Source organism: Centruroides sculpturatus, unplaced genomic scaffold (assembly GCF_000671375.1).
Source record: "Centruroides sculpturatus isolate CEXI.00-Female unplaced genomic scaffold, Cexi_2.0 scaffold603, whole genome shotgun sequence".
NCBI lineage: Eukaryota > Metazoa > Arthropoda > Arachnida > Scorpiones > Buthidae > Centruroides > Centruroides sculpturatus.
In genome coordinates, this window is record NW_019384857.1 from 436,131 (window position 1) to 453,533 (window position 17,403).

General features: G+C 28.6%; 1 protein-coding gene across 1 annotated transcript in view; it reads left to right on the top strand.

Annotated features, from left to right (window-relative positions):
* The first annotated feature begins 508 nt into the window (after positions 1-508).
* Positions 509-17,403, top strand: part of LOC111630591 (tyrosine-protein phosphatase 10D-like) — a 48,869-nt gene continuing 31,974 nt past the window's right edge. Inside the window, exons 1-20 of the mRNA XM_023374708.1 lie at positions 509-1,091; positions 1,241-1,490; positions 1,576-1,857; positions 2,892-3,091; positions 6,853-6,991; positions 7,070-7,348; positions 8,116-8,397; positions 8,489-8,616; positions 10,908-11,023; positions 11,084-11,242; positions 11,414-11,705; positions 12,054-12,290; positions 12,348-12,489; positions 13,710-13,979; positions 14,061-14,158; positions 14,351-14,519; positions 14,607-14,867; positions 15,979-16,119; positions 16,875-17,000; positions 17,249-17,403. Of these exons, the coding sequence (XP_023230476.1) occupies positions 1,026-1,091; positions 1,241-1,490; positions 1,576-1,857; positions 2,892-3,091; positions 6,853-6,991; positions 7,070-7,348; positions 8,116-8,397; positions 8,489-8,616; positions 10,908-11,023; positions 11,084-11,242; positions 11,414-11,705; positions 12,054-12,290; positions 12,348-12,489; positions 13,710-13,979; positions 14,061-14,158; positions 14,351-14,519; positions 14,607-14,867; positions 15,979-16,119; positions 16,875-17,000; positions 17,249-17,403 (3,792 nt within the window). The 5' untranslated portion in view covers positions 509-1,025. The remainder of the gene's footprint in view (positions 1,092-1,240; positions 1,491-1,575; positions 1,858-2,891; positions 3,092-6,852; positions 6,992-7,069; positions 7,349-8,115; positions 8,398-8,488; positions 8,617-10,907; positions 11,024-11,083; positions 11,243-11,413; positions 11,706-12,053; positions 12,291-12,347; positions 12,490-13,709; positions 13,980-14,060; positions 14,159-14,350; positions 14,520-14,606; positions 14,868-15,978; positions 16,120-16,874; positions 17,001-17,248) is intronic.

Here is a 17,403-nt window from a genome sequence, read left to right on the forward strand (position 1 = left end):
TGTATTTTGAATAAAAATAATCACTTTAAAATAGAAAACAACGCCGTAATTCTTAATTTTAGTTTAATTTTTAAAATATTTTTTGAAAGTAGAGAATTTGTTGTGAAATATTCACTGTTAATTACTTTAAAATGTTCTAAAAATAGATAAATATTTTTATTTTATTTTTAAATTTTTTATCTTTCAAAGAAGCAAAATTTCTAAAACTTTTACATTTTAAATTTATTATAAGTTTAAACTTTCCTCATAACCTTTTTAGGTAGATGTACAAGTGAGATTACATCGGTTCTTACCTGTCAGGTAAAGCAAACGTGGCTCCATCTAGTTGCGAAAATTATAAACAAAAAGTTTATATGAGATAAAAAAAAGTAGTAAAAAGTACAAAAATTTTCGGTTATTCCACCGCTGGTAATACTCAACTTTCTCGATATTTTTGTAAATACTTTGTTATAGTTTTGAAAGAGTTTTTACATTATAAAACAGTAAAAGTTTTATACATAATTTTCCATTGGTGGTCAAGTTGCGTGGCCTCTCCAATAAGAAACATCGTGAGCGTTTCAGTCACGCTGTCGAGTATTTTTAGAGGAACCAGAGAGAAAGAAGAAACAGGTTTTATCCTTGGGGCCAAGTACAACCCGGATCTAGCACAAAGTAGATCATTTCCCGGTGTAGACGTACTAAAAATCATTATGTTCCACATCAGTTAACGTACGAAATGACTAGAGAAAAAGTTTGCATTAAGTTGATTTCTAGTTGATCTCGCGCTCAAGTGAAAATTTCTGACGTATTTCATACAGTTAAACCAATACAAACTGTGAAATTTGTACAGACCATGTGACTTTAGTGGTCTATTTGAAATGGACAAGTTCATTGACTGCTTCAGGACGCAACGAAATAGACAAAAATAATAATAAAAAAAACAATAAGAAATAAAGGGAAAACGATTATTTTCCGTTATTTCTACTCGTCACTTCTCAACTATGATTCTGCTCGAATTAAGATGATTCATTTGTTGTTCTAAGAACATGATAAAGGATAACCATGCATGGAATATGCTTGTTTTATTCATCTTTATTGGATTTATCTTCCAGGTAAGTGGATAAATTACTTAAAACGCGTTAGAACTTACTTTAATACTACTCTACTCTTAAAATTTAACAACTACACCTGAATAAATCTCCAAAAAACGAATCTAAAGTATGCTGATATGTTACATAAATGATTTATCATATAATTCTAGATATCATTGTGTGTGGAGGTGGAATTATATTTTCCAGAAGAGGTGACAAATATTGATAAAGGAACGTTTACTTTAGATTATTATCCACCAGAAGGTTCACCCCCTCCTAATTTTACCTTTGAAGTTTCCTCTGTTAAAGAGGGGTTGACTGTTTATAATGTCACTCCCGGGACTGAGTATGTTTTCCAGATATATCACACTTCAGAAACTGTGAATAATGAGTTAATATGGAATAAATTTGTGACTGTTGGTAATGCTTGTTGTTATATTTTTTTTCTATAAAAATTAAGAATTTTCTTTGTGATATTGAAAATGTATAATTTCTATTTTATTAGAGCCAAATCCACCTCTCAATTTAACTTATGAGGTCCATTCTGGAAAAGTTGTTCAGCTGGCTTGGAAACCTCCTTTGGTTGGTGGCTACACGGATTTTAAGTTAGTGAGACTACCTCTATTTGAAGAAGACGATGCGACTTCTAAGACATTTTATCTCAATGAAGGAGCTTCCCCATTTACTTTACAAGATTTAATACCCGGTGCTTCATATGAAGTCAGGATATATTCTTTGTTTCAGGGAAAAGAATCAATCAAATATACCTCAGTCAACTTTACCACAAGTAAGTTTTTAAAAACATATTACATTAGGTATTCTTTTGGATGTAGAAAATATTATCTTAATGAATAAAAGCAAAATATTGAGTCAAAGTGTTAAATTAATTCTATTTTGATTTTTTATATGTATTAATCATCAGTTTCATTCATTCTTTGTACTATAATAGTCAACTAAGCACAATTTTTCATTATCATAATTGCTTAGTCTCAAATTTTGAAAGATGAATGCCTTTTAAAAATAGTAAAGAAGTCATATGTAGTAAAAAATAGTCTAGTGAAAAAAATTTAATAGCAATCATACTTTTAAGTATGTCTTGAATCAATTAAATAAATTTTATTTGTTTTTTATAAAAATAAATTTTGCTTACTACATAAAATATTTTTATAGAGTTATATAATGATTTATATTGTTATATTAGCAAAATGCTATCAATAAATAAGTCTGTCTAAAAATATATTTTGATTCTATATGATAAAAATTTCAAGTCTTATGGAAAACAATAATGACATATGTTAATTTTTCATATATTTCAGATTATTCTCACTTTATACTTTGTAATAATTAGTCAAAATTATATTCTGGCTTTTAAACATGCAGCATACGTGCCCCAATTTTTGAAATTTTACTCAAAAAATACTAAATATTCATAACTTCATTGATAAGATAATCGGTCAGTTTTTGTTTTATTGATAAAAAAAATTAGTGATGATGTAGCATATTCATTGTAAATTTTTTCTGAATAAATACATNATTTTAAAAATGTTAAAACAAGATGTTGTGAATTGAGAAATTTATATGTTATGAACATTGGATTTTTTATTATGATAACAGATATTTGATAATGTATGAAAATGTATTAACTTTTTTTGTATGTAACTTTTATTGTAAACCCCCTGTAACAAGATTTTTTCTTAATACAATAAAACATTTGTATAATAATTATATCAAACACAATATATTTATGCAAACCATAATTTTATTCCAGCCATCCAGTTAAGTTAAAGGATTTTGCAGAACATTATTGCATGATGTCTGCAGATTCAGATTTTAGATTTGCAGAAGAATTTGAAATGTTGAAACATGTAGGTCGTGACAAACCATGTGTAGCAGCTGATTTACCTGTCAATAGGCCAAAGAATCGCTTTACAAACATTTTGCCTTATGATCACTCTCGGGTAAAATTGCTGCCAAGTGATGATGAAGAAGGTTCAGATTACATCAATGCAAATTATGTATCTGTAAGTACTTATAAAATATGTCAAATTTACTTTTATAAATATTTAACAAACAAAATTAAGTTATAATCTTTTCATTAATGTCTTACTTTATTATAAATATGTAGATGAGATTTAATTTAATGGTTTGTAATAATCTAGAAAGTGGTTTCTAAACCATTTTATAAAATAAACTATTCTTTATTATGTTAACATATGTATCATAAATATATATAATGTTTCATTTAGATTAAGTCTTTAATTCAAAACTCACTTTAATAAATTTACTAACAAAAATGTACTTCTCTATTACTGGAAACATATTAACATCTAATCAGAGAACCTCTTCAGCATCCAGTAAAATGTGGAAGATGAAACAAATCACAATGTTTTACTGGATGCTGAAGAGGTTCTGTGATTAGATAATGTAAATTTACTAGTACCTTTTTCATCCAATTCCAGTTGTTTATATTTAATTTAACTTTTGAATTATGCTGTATTTACTTTATTGTTAAAATTTGCAAAATTAATAGTTTTGCTGGCAGCAGGGCTGTGGAGTTAGAGTTGGGAACAATGTGTCAACTCTGACTCCAGCATTTTAAATTTAATTTAGTTTTTTTTTTATTTAAATGAAAGAAAATTTATTTTATATTTTGTTATAATTTATTTTAAGTACAAAATGCAACAATTTAATTTATTAAATATGTATCAATAGTTTNATGAACATAATTTCATATTAATGTAATATTTGCTTTATGCATAAAGCACCTTTGTCATCTCCAACAACTTTACTGTAATTCTTTAATTTTAAGAGGTACATTTTCACATTTTAATGTTTATGGAATCAGGATGTGTCTTATATTTGATGTCAAAAGAATCTTGCTCTTCCTGATTGTCAAACTGGCAAGTTCTGACATAAAACCTGCATATGAGTGAACTTTGTACTATCTGTTCATCCTGTTGTCAATTCATTTATGTTATCAGGTAGTAGTACTGTACCATACATGTGTTGAATTCAATTATAATTTAGATTATGTTTTCCATTTAAGGTGTATTTAAAAAATTACATTATGATGCAGTGTTGAAAGAAAAATAAATAATAAATAATTATTTTTTTCATCTTAAAAAATTAAGAAAAGAAAATATAATAGCATTAATTTTTAACATTATTAAAAGAAAAATTAATATGCAAATAATAAATTTTAATGTACTAAAATTGTATATTCATCCGAAAAGATCAAGGTTTATAAAAAAAAAATGATTTATGCATATAAAAGTTGCATTAAAAACTGATCTGTAAGTTACCAAATTCTCTGATGTTCTTATTTAATCTTCTAACAGATTTATTCATCTTATTCTGCAAATAATTAATTGCATCTTAAGTTTGTGTAATAATTAAATTGCTAATTTTGTTAATAAATACATTAAAATCTGGGCTTAATAGAAAGTCTCAGGAGCTGAGACATTGTTCACTTAGGACAGATGATACCTGTCTTAATAAGACAACTATCTGTTTAAAAAAATTCCATATATTTTACAATATTCAGCAGTTTTCAAATATAAAGTTCAAATACAAAGTTTTGTTTCATAAAATAATGTGTAATACAGTAATCAAAATGACTACAGATAGCCAAAGAATCAACAGAATTATTACAGTTTTAGTGATAATTAATTGCCATAATTTAATACTAAATGTAATAATTAGAAATTAATGATTAATTAATTTAGAAAATTAGAAGAAAAGATCCTGTCTGGAGTGCACTCAAGCTAAAACTTTCATTCATTCATTCAATATCTTTATTAACATACTACTGTGAGAGTACATGCCCGGTACCACAATGCATTGCTATGGTTTGATACAGGTAACAATGTAAGATACAGTAAAAATGAGTAAATATAACAGAATGCAATTACAAATATAAATAATTGAATGCAGGATATACAACAGACGTGAGTATTTGAGTGAGTACATAAGAGCTAAGCCTAATTACATAATAACAGGTATAGTTGCCATAGAATACAAATAAGTACATAATTAAATACACAAATATTGTACATAATACAAATCAAGCTAAATCTATTGCAATCTAGGCTACCCAAACAAAATTGTTGCCAATTTTCCCAATTGAACTCACTTGGCTTATTTTAATTCTGTCATTCTTGCTGCCTTTTAAATTCTTCAAGTTTCTTAATGTTTTCCTTCCATTATGCTTGTGCTAATCTTATAATGTTTGGTGCACAGTGCCAGGATAATATCTAGAAATGAACTGTGAACACTTTGATAAATTTAAAAACACCAAAAATCCTGTGAAAAAATAGTAGAATGCTGAAGATATGAACGGTAATTTTTAATGATATTTATTGAAAGCATAAAATCCACTGTTCTCTACTTATAGAGGTTTTAGAGAATAGAAAATTATCAGTGGCATGTTTTGACATTTGATGATAGGGTAGCTGTAAGAAGCCGACTTACAGGGGCAATCAGTTAATTGCACATCAGGGTCCATTCATATTCATTTGTTCAATAAGCCAGTAAAAACCGTACACTTCTTTAAATGTATTTTTAATAGATTATCTGACATACTTAATAAATAAACAAGTTCAATATAATTACCTCTGTTATTAGATTCAATAGATTCCCTATGCCCTCTAAATGCCAATTCTTGCTTTGAGAAAAACATTATAACTTCTATAACTCAAACTGCACTTACTATCATAAATCAAAATTTTTGAACCTGAAGAAGATCAGTGAAGCTTTGTCCGAAAACGTTAGTTGGTAGCAAAATTAAGCTGCATGTTAAAAGTTTACTTCAAGCATTTTGATTTATGAGAAAAACATATAACATCTATTAATTTAGATACAATATATCTATTAGTTCTAATTATCTTGTTATAATTTTCAATATTTATTTTATATTGTTTACTAATGTTAAATTCTATTCTGCTTTGATTTCCAAATTGCTTCAATTTTATGAAAGAATCAATGTGACATTTACGATTTTTGTGTTTTTTGCCAGCTTTACTCAAATTATTTAAATCATCAAAGCCATTCTTATTCCACACACACTTCTACATTCTGTTTCCTGCCCATAAGTAAAAAGGATATCTGTTCAATTTGCAGTCTTTGTTGTTTCAGAAATAACTTCCATGATAATTTATACCTAGGCAATGCCTGGCTTACCTGCTAGTTCTCTTTTAAATGAATTTGAAATCTGTTACATATTTCATCCAATGTTTCTATACATGTTACATTGAACTTATCACCCATCACATATATCTGAGTCTAGATTCCCATATCAGTATTGAGACTTCCACAGTTTATCTTCAGTTGTATAAATTTGGTTTCATTCTCATCCTTCATACTTGTTAAATTTATTGTAAATTGGGCTGTCTGTAATAAGCATTACTGTTGTTAGTCACATAACATTGCTGTTAGGCATTTAATCTGCTCCTTAAGCTATCAAAGTTGACTGCAAGACTATATTATGAAGCACTATATATCAAGGCTATATGGTGCCTAATGATAACTAATCCATTGTCTCTCACTTAAATTTATTGAATTAATACTTAATGATTTGAAATAAACTTTTGCTTCAAACAGAATTATATTTTTGCCAGAATTAAAATTTGGTATAAATTAAGATAGAACAATTAAAATATTTAAACATATTATTTTACAACTGAAAGATTTTTATATACTTTTCATCCAAATTATATTTATGAAGCTAAATACTGTGATTGTTAAAACTATACAAAAACTTTATATATAAAATTATATTTTATAGGTCCCAGGTGACATTTCCTCTGGAAAAATAGTAACTGACATTATAAATGACTTAGTTCCAGGAGAGTTATATAAATTTCATTTTTATGTAGTCAGTCATGAAGTTAAATCTCCAGAAGTAATAATCAATGTTCGAACAAGTAATGTTTATTGTTATTTATTTTTTGTTAAAGATTCTTGAAAAAAATTTAATTGTTTTACTGATTTGTTAATTTCAGAACCTGAAATTCATTCAGTAATTCATACTGTTAGTTGTGAAAAAGATTCAAGAACTCTAAGAATTAAATATACTCCAACACCTACTAAAAGTGTTGTGTTTGACAGATATCGTTTTCAACTATTAGGAACAAACATAGAAGAGCAAGAAAAACTGTTTAATGATACAAATCGTCTTGTAATATTTAACAACTTAATACCAGGACGACTTTATAATATAAGCATCTGGACAATTAGTGGAGGAGTTCATAGCATTCCTCAGCATCGTCAAGCAAGATTATGTGAGTACTTTAATGATTCTATAAAGTATTTTCAAAAATAATTTAGCAAGTTAGTAATGATTTAGCTTATTATATTGTATATAAAAAGATTATCAGTAACAATAATAAACTTTGGTAAAAATAATTGAAATCATAATACAGTTGAATCCACTTAATAATTTACTTAAAAGTGCACACTTTCTATACCTGATTTTCTTTTATGCTTTGTTAGTGTGACTCCTGTTAACAGAGCATCTGATAATAGAGTAGTCGATTTAAATGAGCACCATGGGGTTTTTTAGAGCATCAGTCTGCATAAAGAAGCACAGTTCTAAGAAGATTATAAAGGTAGCTTTAATCTTGCAGTAGATCATCACCCAGGATTTATGGCAACAGGACTCTTGAAATGACAGTATTTGTTGAAATATGTGATATTGTTTAAAGAAAACAAGTAGATGATGATGAGGTTGAATAGGACAGTGATAAAACAGAAATTATTATTATTTTATTCTGTATAATACTTCCTAAAATTTTACCCATTGACTTTCTAAAAATTTTCTCCCCATGTTATCTATAGAGCATTTGACTTATATCATTTCTTTGATACATAACATGAATATTTTTTTTATTAATTATGGTTTTATATCTGATATATTTAAAAATGATACTTGTTAATAAAATATTAGAGTTTTGTATTTACAGGCAAATTAAATAGGAACTTCTTTAATTAACAATATAATAATTGTTACAAGATATGTTAAATTAGATTTTATTAATCATGTTTATAGGTCCAGAACCTGTTGAAAATATTACAGCAATTGCTGTTACTGACACTGATATCATTTTAATATGGAAAGAACCATTTGGGGACAAAGATGGATATGAAGTTCAATATCAGGATCATGAAGGAAACTTAGTGAAGAATGTTACTCTTAAAGAAAAGATATCCTATAAAAACTTACGTCCACATCATAATTATACATTCTTGGTTACTGTTCTAAGTGGTTACAACACATCTACCATTCAACGGAGCAAACCTGTTTCTGAAACAATTCATACAAGAGAATCTGGTAATAAAAAGTTTGATTGTTTCAATCACAAAATAAATCAATTAAATTATGTTAATTACACCAATTAAATTTGTGATTTTTAATTAAATAGTTCCAGGAAAAGTACAATATTTTCAGTCATTAGATGTGAAACCAAATGTAGTTACTTTACAATGGTCATTATCATCCAGTGATCAGAATGGTGTACTAACAGGTTTCAAGATAACTTATTATTTAAAGGTAATTTCTTATTAACTGTACAAATTTTAGTTATTATTTTCACATAATTTTTATTTATTTTTTAACACATACAAAACAAAAACTGTTTATAATGAAGACTGTCAGCCTATTACTATGTGGATCTGGATTTGTTCCTAATCCAGATTCATATAATTTATCATAAAAATTTCAGTTGGGGCATCATTTCCCATCTTTAACCTGCATTGACTGACTTTATTTGAGTTGCATTCACCCATAATGGACTTAATTGTGGCTAGCCATAATGCCTTAATTCATTAAGCTGTAGCTTAATAGCTATATTGTTTAGAGTGAACAAATTTCTTAATTTTATCACAAATTATAGCATCTATGTGAGAAAAAGGATGATTGTCTTGCTTTTTTTTTTTTTTTTATCAAAGTAACAATTTCTAGATCTTTTATCACTACAACTTCAGGTAATAAGTATTAATTTCAATTAAGCATCATATTTAGATATGAATATCAATATAAAACATTTCAATTTTTCAAATAGAATTGGAAATATAAAATAAATGTTCCAGCAAATAAAGATTATTGAATATTTTTTTTTTTAACAATTTCTTATGCTAAATTAAGGTGAACAACTTTTTTCAATGAAAAGGAAGACACAAATAAACTGATAGAAAAAATATCATAAATAAAAGTAATATTTTATTCATTGCAACAATAATACACTATAATAATCTCTACTGCATACGTATGTGCTATGCCGTGTTTCGGTAAGAAGTAAACAAAGCCACTTGTGCATGGTGTGCTCTCTCAAGGTCTCCCATACAGAGCACATGCCTCTCATAATCGCATCTTGTCGCACTGTACCAAGCCTTGATGAATTCTCATGACAAATACAAACATGTCAAATCACATGACATGCAATGGATTGGCTTAGCATTGATCAAATATGAAGATTTACAGATTAGTCTTCAAATACAGTGGAACCCGGGTTAACGAATGACCAAATCGGTTAACAAACTTTTATTTTGCAAAAATTTTGTCTCGGATAACGAACTTAACGGCTTTTTGTGTCAAATTTGTAAGCTTGCCGACTTTTAGGGAAAATCAGTTAATTGTGTGTCGGTGATGGTCTAGGATCCATTCGCATGTTGGTGGTGGCGGAGGAGACAAAGATGACAAGTATTTTACAGTGAAAATCGTTTATTAGAATGGGAAGATGCTTACATATTTGAGGTGGTTGGAAATGGCTTATTTACAGTATTTTCTCCCGGCACTGAGGAGTGGCGTATCGCTGGTCCTATGATAGTGCAAGCTGATCAGTTGTAGCCCCAGAGTGGATGAGATGGATTTGCTTGGTCACAGAAGCGATGGTAGGGGACAGAGCTGCAACAACTGGAGCGTTCCACGAGACACAACACAAATTTTAATGGGCACGACTTCAGGCTTAATCCAGATGAAGACGACACAGATTAATCCCCATAGAATTTTTAGGAAAACTGCGTTTTGACCTTGAGATTCGAGGTTTTTATAGTATTTCTTCCTTGAATCTCACCTTACGATTAGTCCTGCGTCCCATTCCTCACTTCCCTATTGTTTTCTTCTTTGTCTCCAGGTGAAAACCGAAACCAGATCAGGTCACGAGAAAGGTTTGTTCCAAGGCGTTTATTTGACACCTGTTTGTCGACTCTGATCGAAGATTGTTGATAAACCTATAAGCCTTTCGCTCATAATTTAGCCTATTGTTTCTGCTATCTGTCATTTTATAACTTTAATGATCGTATGCGATGTTTTTATACCCGTCAAATCGTTCCCCTTTTCCGAAAATTTAACCTAGATCGACTGTTTATGACCGCTTCTGTCAGAGTTTCATCTTCCCCACAGACATTCCACCTGATCCGTTATGTCATTCGTTTTTGCATCGCGTTTGTTTTGACAACTACAGTTTTTTTCCTTACTTCTCCCTGAACTTTGGTCCAACTTAACAATAGTGTTTTTGCTTTTAACATGTGGATATTAAATTATAGTTTCCAGCCGTTCTGGAACCTCACAAATTTCAGTTGGTCTTAGGCATGTGCGAGGTAAGCATTGCTTTTTCGAGTGTGCTAAACTTCGTTTTTTAGTTTTGTTATTTATACTGTATATTTAATCAATATGGCACCAAAGAAAAAGTGACAATGGAAATAGAAAACGTTTTAGTGTAGCATTAAAGAAAGAAATTATTGCAAAATACGAGAATGGCATTCGTGTTTCTGACATCACTAAAGAATATAATGTGGCAAAATCGACTATCTGTACAATTATTAAAAACAAAAACATTTAAGGCTGCCGAAGTGGCTAAAGGAGTGAATGTGATAGCAAAACAAAGATCTAAAGTTTTAGATGAAGTTGAAAAACTGTTGCTAATATGGATCAATGAAAACAACTTGCTGGAGACAGTGTTAGTGAAGCTATAATTTGTGAAAAGGCTAAAAATTTATACAATGATTTGTTGACCCAGTACACCCAGTACAAGTGCAGACAGGCAGGACTTTAAAGCGAGCCAAGGGTGGCTTGATAGGTTTCGTCGACGAACTGGCATTCACAGTGTCATAAGACACAGGGAGGCTTCAAGTTCAGATGAAAAAGCAGCAAAAACATTTGTAGATGAATTCGCAGAGTTTGTAAAAAGCGAAGGATACATCTGGAATCAAGTGTTTAATTGCAATGAGACCGGTCTTTTTTGGAAAAGAATGCCTAGATGAACTTACATAACCCAAGAAGAGAAAGCACTTCCTGGGCACAAGTCTATGAAGGACAGACTTACTCTTTTATTTTGCGCTAATGCAAGTGGTGATTTCAAAATCAAGCCACTTTTAGTCTACAATGCTGAAAATCCCTGTGCCTTTAAGAGCAAAAATGTGATAAAGTCCAAACTGCCTGTACAATGGAAGGCAAATAGTAAGGCAAGGGTAACTTGGACTTTATTTATGGATTGGCTCACAGAAGTGTTTGCTCCTACTGTTAAAAATTATCTTCAGGAAATGGATCTTCCTCTTAGATGTCTTCTCTTAATGGATAATGCTCCAGCACATCCACCAAATTTGGAGGACAGCTTGGATAGTGAACATGACTTCATCAAGGTCAAATTCCTTCCACCCAACACATCTCCATTACTGCAACCAATGGATCAGCAAATGATTTCCAATTTTAAAAAACTGTATACCAAGGCACTGTTTACCATGTGTTTTCAGATTACAAATGATACCGACTTAACTCTTAGAGGTTTTTGAAAGAGCATTTTAACATCCTGCATTGTATCAACCTTATTGACAAAGCCTGGAGTGAGATCTCTCACCACACTTTGCAATTGGCCTAGAGGGAACTTTGGCCAACTTGTGTCCCAGAGCAAAACTTTCAGGATTTTGAAGAAGAGAGCTCTCCTGATATAGTGCATGAAATCGTGTCCATTGGCAAGAGTTTGAGAATAGAGGTTAGATGATGCAGACGTGGAGGAGTTGCTGAAAGACTATCAAAATGAACTAATGACAGAAGAGCTGGTTGCCATGCAGGAAGAACAGATGAAAGTCTTACAAGAAGAGCATTTGTCAGAGGAAGAGGCTAGGGAAGAAATCACCAGTGCTGGGATCAAGGAAATTTGCGTAAAATGGAATGATGTGCAGGAATTTATCGAGAAGCAGCATCCTAACAAAGTTGTGGCTAATAGGGTCATTAATTTAATGAATGACACTATGCTAGCGCATTTTAGAAAAATTTTGATTAAGAGAGTAAGACAATCAACTTTAGACCACTTTCTTGTTCCTTATCAAAAGAGACCTCGATTCGAAGAAACTCCCGATACAGTGCTACCCGATATTTTTATGGAGGGGATTCCTCTTCCAAGCATTAAGCTCCGTAGAAATAAAGGTATGTACAGTGCTACTTTATTAAATAAAGTTTACATATTTGTTGCTGTAATGATAGATACTACTTTTTCTTATATTTTCATCAAAGAAAACCCATTTTACAAATAAAATTACAAAAATACTGATGGCTAGAACGGATTAATTGTATTTGCATTAATTTCTATGNTACTTTTTTTAGTTGTAATAAATTGAAAATAATAAAACTAAATCAGACATAATCTGCATATCTAATTTTAAAATTATTATTATTAGTAAAAAGATTTTTCCATTCTGCATCATTTTTATTATTACAATGCATGTTTTCAGATGGCTTATATGTTTATGCTGTATAATATCAGATTATTGAATTGCAAAAGTTTATATAATAATTTACTATACAATATCTTATTAAATAAAACTTTTAGAAGGTCAGACTGTATTGTTTCAAAGAAAGAATAGAGATGATGTCACAAGATTTTAATATTATTTGCTAACTTCCTTAAGTAGTTTGATAAAAACATATTGGATTGATGGATGAGTTTGGAACTATGATGATTTGAGTGCAAAATATAATAGTGATAACTCTGTTCTTGGAGTGTAGAGGTGAACAAGAAGAACAATACAGTTTTGGCAATTATTAGAATTTGTATAGATGTATATTGAAGCAGTTGATCACATGTAATAATACAAATCAGTCTCAATATATATAATCGCAAACAATGTCAGACATACCTCAATTCCATACTCATACAAAGCAATGGTTTTCAACACACAATAGTTCTAGATATCAATTTTACAATTAAAATCACTGATCAAATCTACTTTTTTCCCTAGAGTTTTTTTATCTTCTTTATAAAGTATTGAAACAATTGTTACATAATTAAAATATAATTTTTTAACTTAAATTCTATTTTTATATTGGCTAGATATATTCTCTATAATAGTCATTTCATTTTTAGTCCATAATTATCATTTTTAAATCTCATTTTTAATCTTGATCTTATCCAAAGATGCTTTGTATGAAAATATATTCTTAAAAAATATGTTTTTTAATTTGTTATTGTCCATTGTAATGTTTTGATATTGATATCACCTTTAATTTTAGTGTATAGATTGCAATAACAGTTAATTATACAGATAAAAATCAATAGGAAATATTATATTCTGACTGAATCAGATTACTGTATTATGATTCTAGATATTTACAAATATTAAATGTATTTATTTTTTTCATTTTTACAGTACCTCTTCCACCAACAAATGTTACTTTTCACAATGTGACTTCCTATTCGTTTGTTGTGACTTGGTCTCCACCAAGTAATTATTCTGAATTTGATAAATATCAAATTATGCTAAGCCATAAAAATTCAGTGAGACATACAATTAATGGAGATAAAGAGAGAAAAATAATATTTGACACAAATTTGAAGCCTGGTCACAAGTATACTGTCCTTTTAAAAACATATAGTGGTCATGTACATAGCCAAAATGTTACAGGAACTATAATTACAAGTATTGTATAATTATTCATTTAATTTATAGTTTTTATGATAATTAAAAATAATTTTTTATTATATAATTTTATAAATTTAGAACCTTTACCGGTTACAAAGGTTAATACATCTTCAGATGAAGCTTATATGTGGATTAAGTGGAATGCTCCAAACAATAGTTTGCAAGATTCATACATGGTAAATATTTTTTGAAGCTTGCCATTGTTATTCCAAGTCCTTAAGATAAAATTAGCAAGTTTTTCCTAAATTTTATCCCATAATTAGTATTTATTTATGTTAAAATTGTCTCATCCTCATTGTGTATGTATGTTTTTAATTATTATAGAACTTAATGCTATATCTATAAAATACATCTGCATACTCTTTCAGGTAAAATATCATGAATTAGATACATTTAATAGTGATGAAACCGTACAAGTTGTTAAAGAAACAAAGGTCCAATTACTGTATTTACTTCCTGGTCGAAATTATTCCATTAGTATCATGTCATTAAGTAATGGTGTAACTAGTGATCCTGTTACCATTTATGAAGTAACAAGTTAGTAGTTAAATTCAATCTGTTTTATACAATACATTAAAGATTAAATCAATAATTAATTACAATTATTTGTGTATCTTCTTCCAGAACCAGCTTCTCCTGTAATCGAAAGTCTGATGCCTCTTAAATATGGATGGAACATTTCTTGGAAGTCCGATGTACGGAGTAGACATGACGAATATGCTGTGGTGATTATCCGAAATGACACAAAGCAAAAAGAAGAAAGGAAAACATTTAATACTTGGATAGTATTGAATCATTTGTATCCTGGTGCCAAATACAAAATTAAGGTTCACGCAATTAGTCATGGTTTATGGAGTGATCCACATTCTGTGATTAAGACAGTTTGTAAGTGATTAATTTTTGTGTAAAATCTGTATTTTTCACTATTGTATTTTATACTTATAAAGTTAATCATGTTTGTTTAATGTATACCAGTTTAACAATGAACCAAACAATTGAAAATTGTAAGCTATTTTACACTTATAATTCAATTTATTTATTATTAAATAAATTTGAATTGTAATATTAAAATAGTCTGTAATTTCTAGCTATTTTTATACATATCAGAACATAGCTTATTCTGCCAGCAATGTAGTTAAAAAATTATTTTTGAAATAATTTATATTTAAATTGTTGCAAAAAATTAAGTTTTTTTGAAAATAAACATTTTTAATTAAAGAAATGTTAGGTGATGATATATCATATAAAGTCAATTATCATAATTGATTTTACATAAAAAAATCCAATTTTAAAACCAATTCTAAAAAATTTGTTTTTATTAATTATAGAATTATTTTATATAATTTAGATGTAGATAGCATTTTTTCTTTATCAAATATCAGTAAATTTATTCTTTCAGTTTTATTAAAATGCAATAAATCATTAGAAAAAATGTTCTATAAATGTAAATTCTATTATGTAAGTATAATAATCAATGTCTTTCCCTTGAATATATAAACATACAATAAATGTTAACATACAATAAACATATCTTATTATCTTTTGAATATGCTAGACTAACTTCAAACATTAACTAAATGAATGAGACATCTATAGTGTATTATTATGACAGAATTTTGTTGAAAAAATATATATTTTATGATGTTAAACTGTGTGCAAAGAAATGCATAATTATTTATTTGTTTTTACTTCTGGAAAGCAAGTTTAATCATTGATCTTCTTTGTTATGTAACTAAAAATATTTTCTCTTGTTGCCATGTATATATTTTATTTTCTTTTATTTGAACTATTTCTTATTATCCTTTCTGAGCTTCTTATCTAAATAAATATTAATTCCTCTTATCTGGATTCATGCTATTTAACTAAAAATTTTTTAATTGTATCATCTCTGTTTGACACTTTCATTTTCATACTGATAAATAACAAAATCAATTAAAATGTTAAGACATATTTTGAATTTTTTTTAACAGTTCTTTATTAATGATAAAAATTTCAGGTCCTAAACCTCCGGAAAATTTAGAAATTGCCAAAGTAACAAATTCAACATTGTTGTTAAATTGGATAGCACCACATTCCCTAATTGATTATTATTCTGTTGGATATTATCCAATAAACTCTGCACAGGTGAAAAAAATTGGTAAGTAAGAATTTTTTATATTTTATTTTCATATTCAGCTTTATTATTTCCATTGTGATATAGGGTGCATGTATGGTATTTGTTCTCTGTATAGTAGACAGTTGCTGCAGTCAGATTTGGCCAAGTTTTATGACTGAATGTCTTTCTTGCTGCTAACTCTTTTTCTTTATCCAGACTTGAGACTGTGAGAGCATCATATTCTAGGTGGCAGCAAAGAAACAGCATCAGCTGATTGGGGAAGACATATTCCATGTTTTCCCCAATTGGAATGCAGTTCCATACTATAATTTTGGGGATCTGACAATCAGTGTGTTTAGGGTGGGCTAGCATATTTTATTTTCTAACAACTTTAATTGAAACTTTTAGGGTTGTTTTTATAGTTTAATAAGTTCATATTCACATTCTTTCATTTGTATGAATTACAATTCTTAAAATAATTTAATTATAAACAAATGTTTTTATTTCTTTCATATATTTTACAATAATCTTGCTTTAAAGAATAATTGGGTCAATTGTAAGGTAAAAAATTAAAGTAATTGATATTTTGTAGATTCTGTTGATAGAGAGTTACATTTTTATTGATATAGATCTAGATTTTCTGTTAAAAATTAATTTATTCATTTATGAATGCTTGCTTTAGTTCTTATACTAATAAGCAATAATTTTTAAAAAATCTAATTATAATTAAAGTATAAGAAACGAAAATTAATTACAATTCTTTTTTATTTAATAAAACCTCTTTTATACTTTTTTAGGCATTACAAATACTACAAATTATGAAATTAGAAATCTTATAGCAGGTGAGAGATATAATATAGAAGTTGTGTCAGCTCTCGATAACATTGAGTGTTATGATCCAGTGATTCTTCAGCAAACATTGTGTAAGTTGGTAAAATATTTTATCATAATCTGTATTTCCATGTATCTTATTTAAGAGGATCATGACTTAATTGGTGGGTCATGATATTTTCAAGGCTACAAAAACTATACTTTTTGCTTATTTTGCAGTGTTTCTGTATGCTGAAAGGAAATTGCCAATAAAAAAATGCTTTTTTAAAACTAAGCACAGATATATTTAAATTTTGTAATTTTTCTTAAAAATTACAATTAAAAAAAATTTTTTTTTCAGATCCAAATAGCATTAATAAAGAGTATATCCGTACAATACTGGATTCAAGAAACGTCACGTTTCAATGGAGAGTTCCTACAGGTCAAGTCGATTCATATTCTATAATGTATACCTCCTCTAGAAAACCAAAAGATCGACATACAATTAATGGAGAT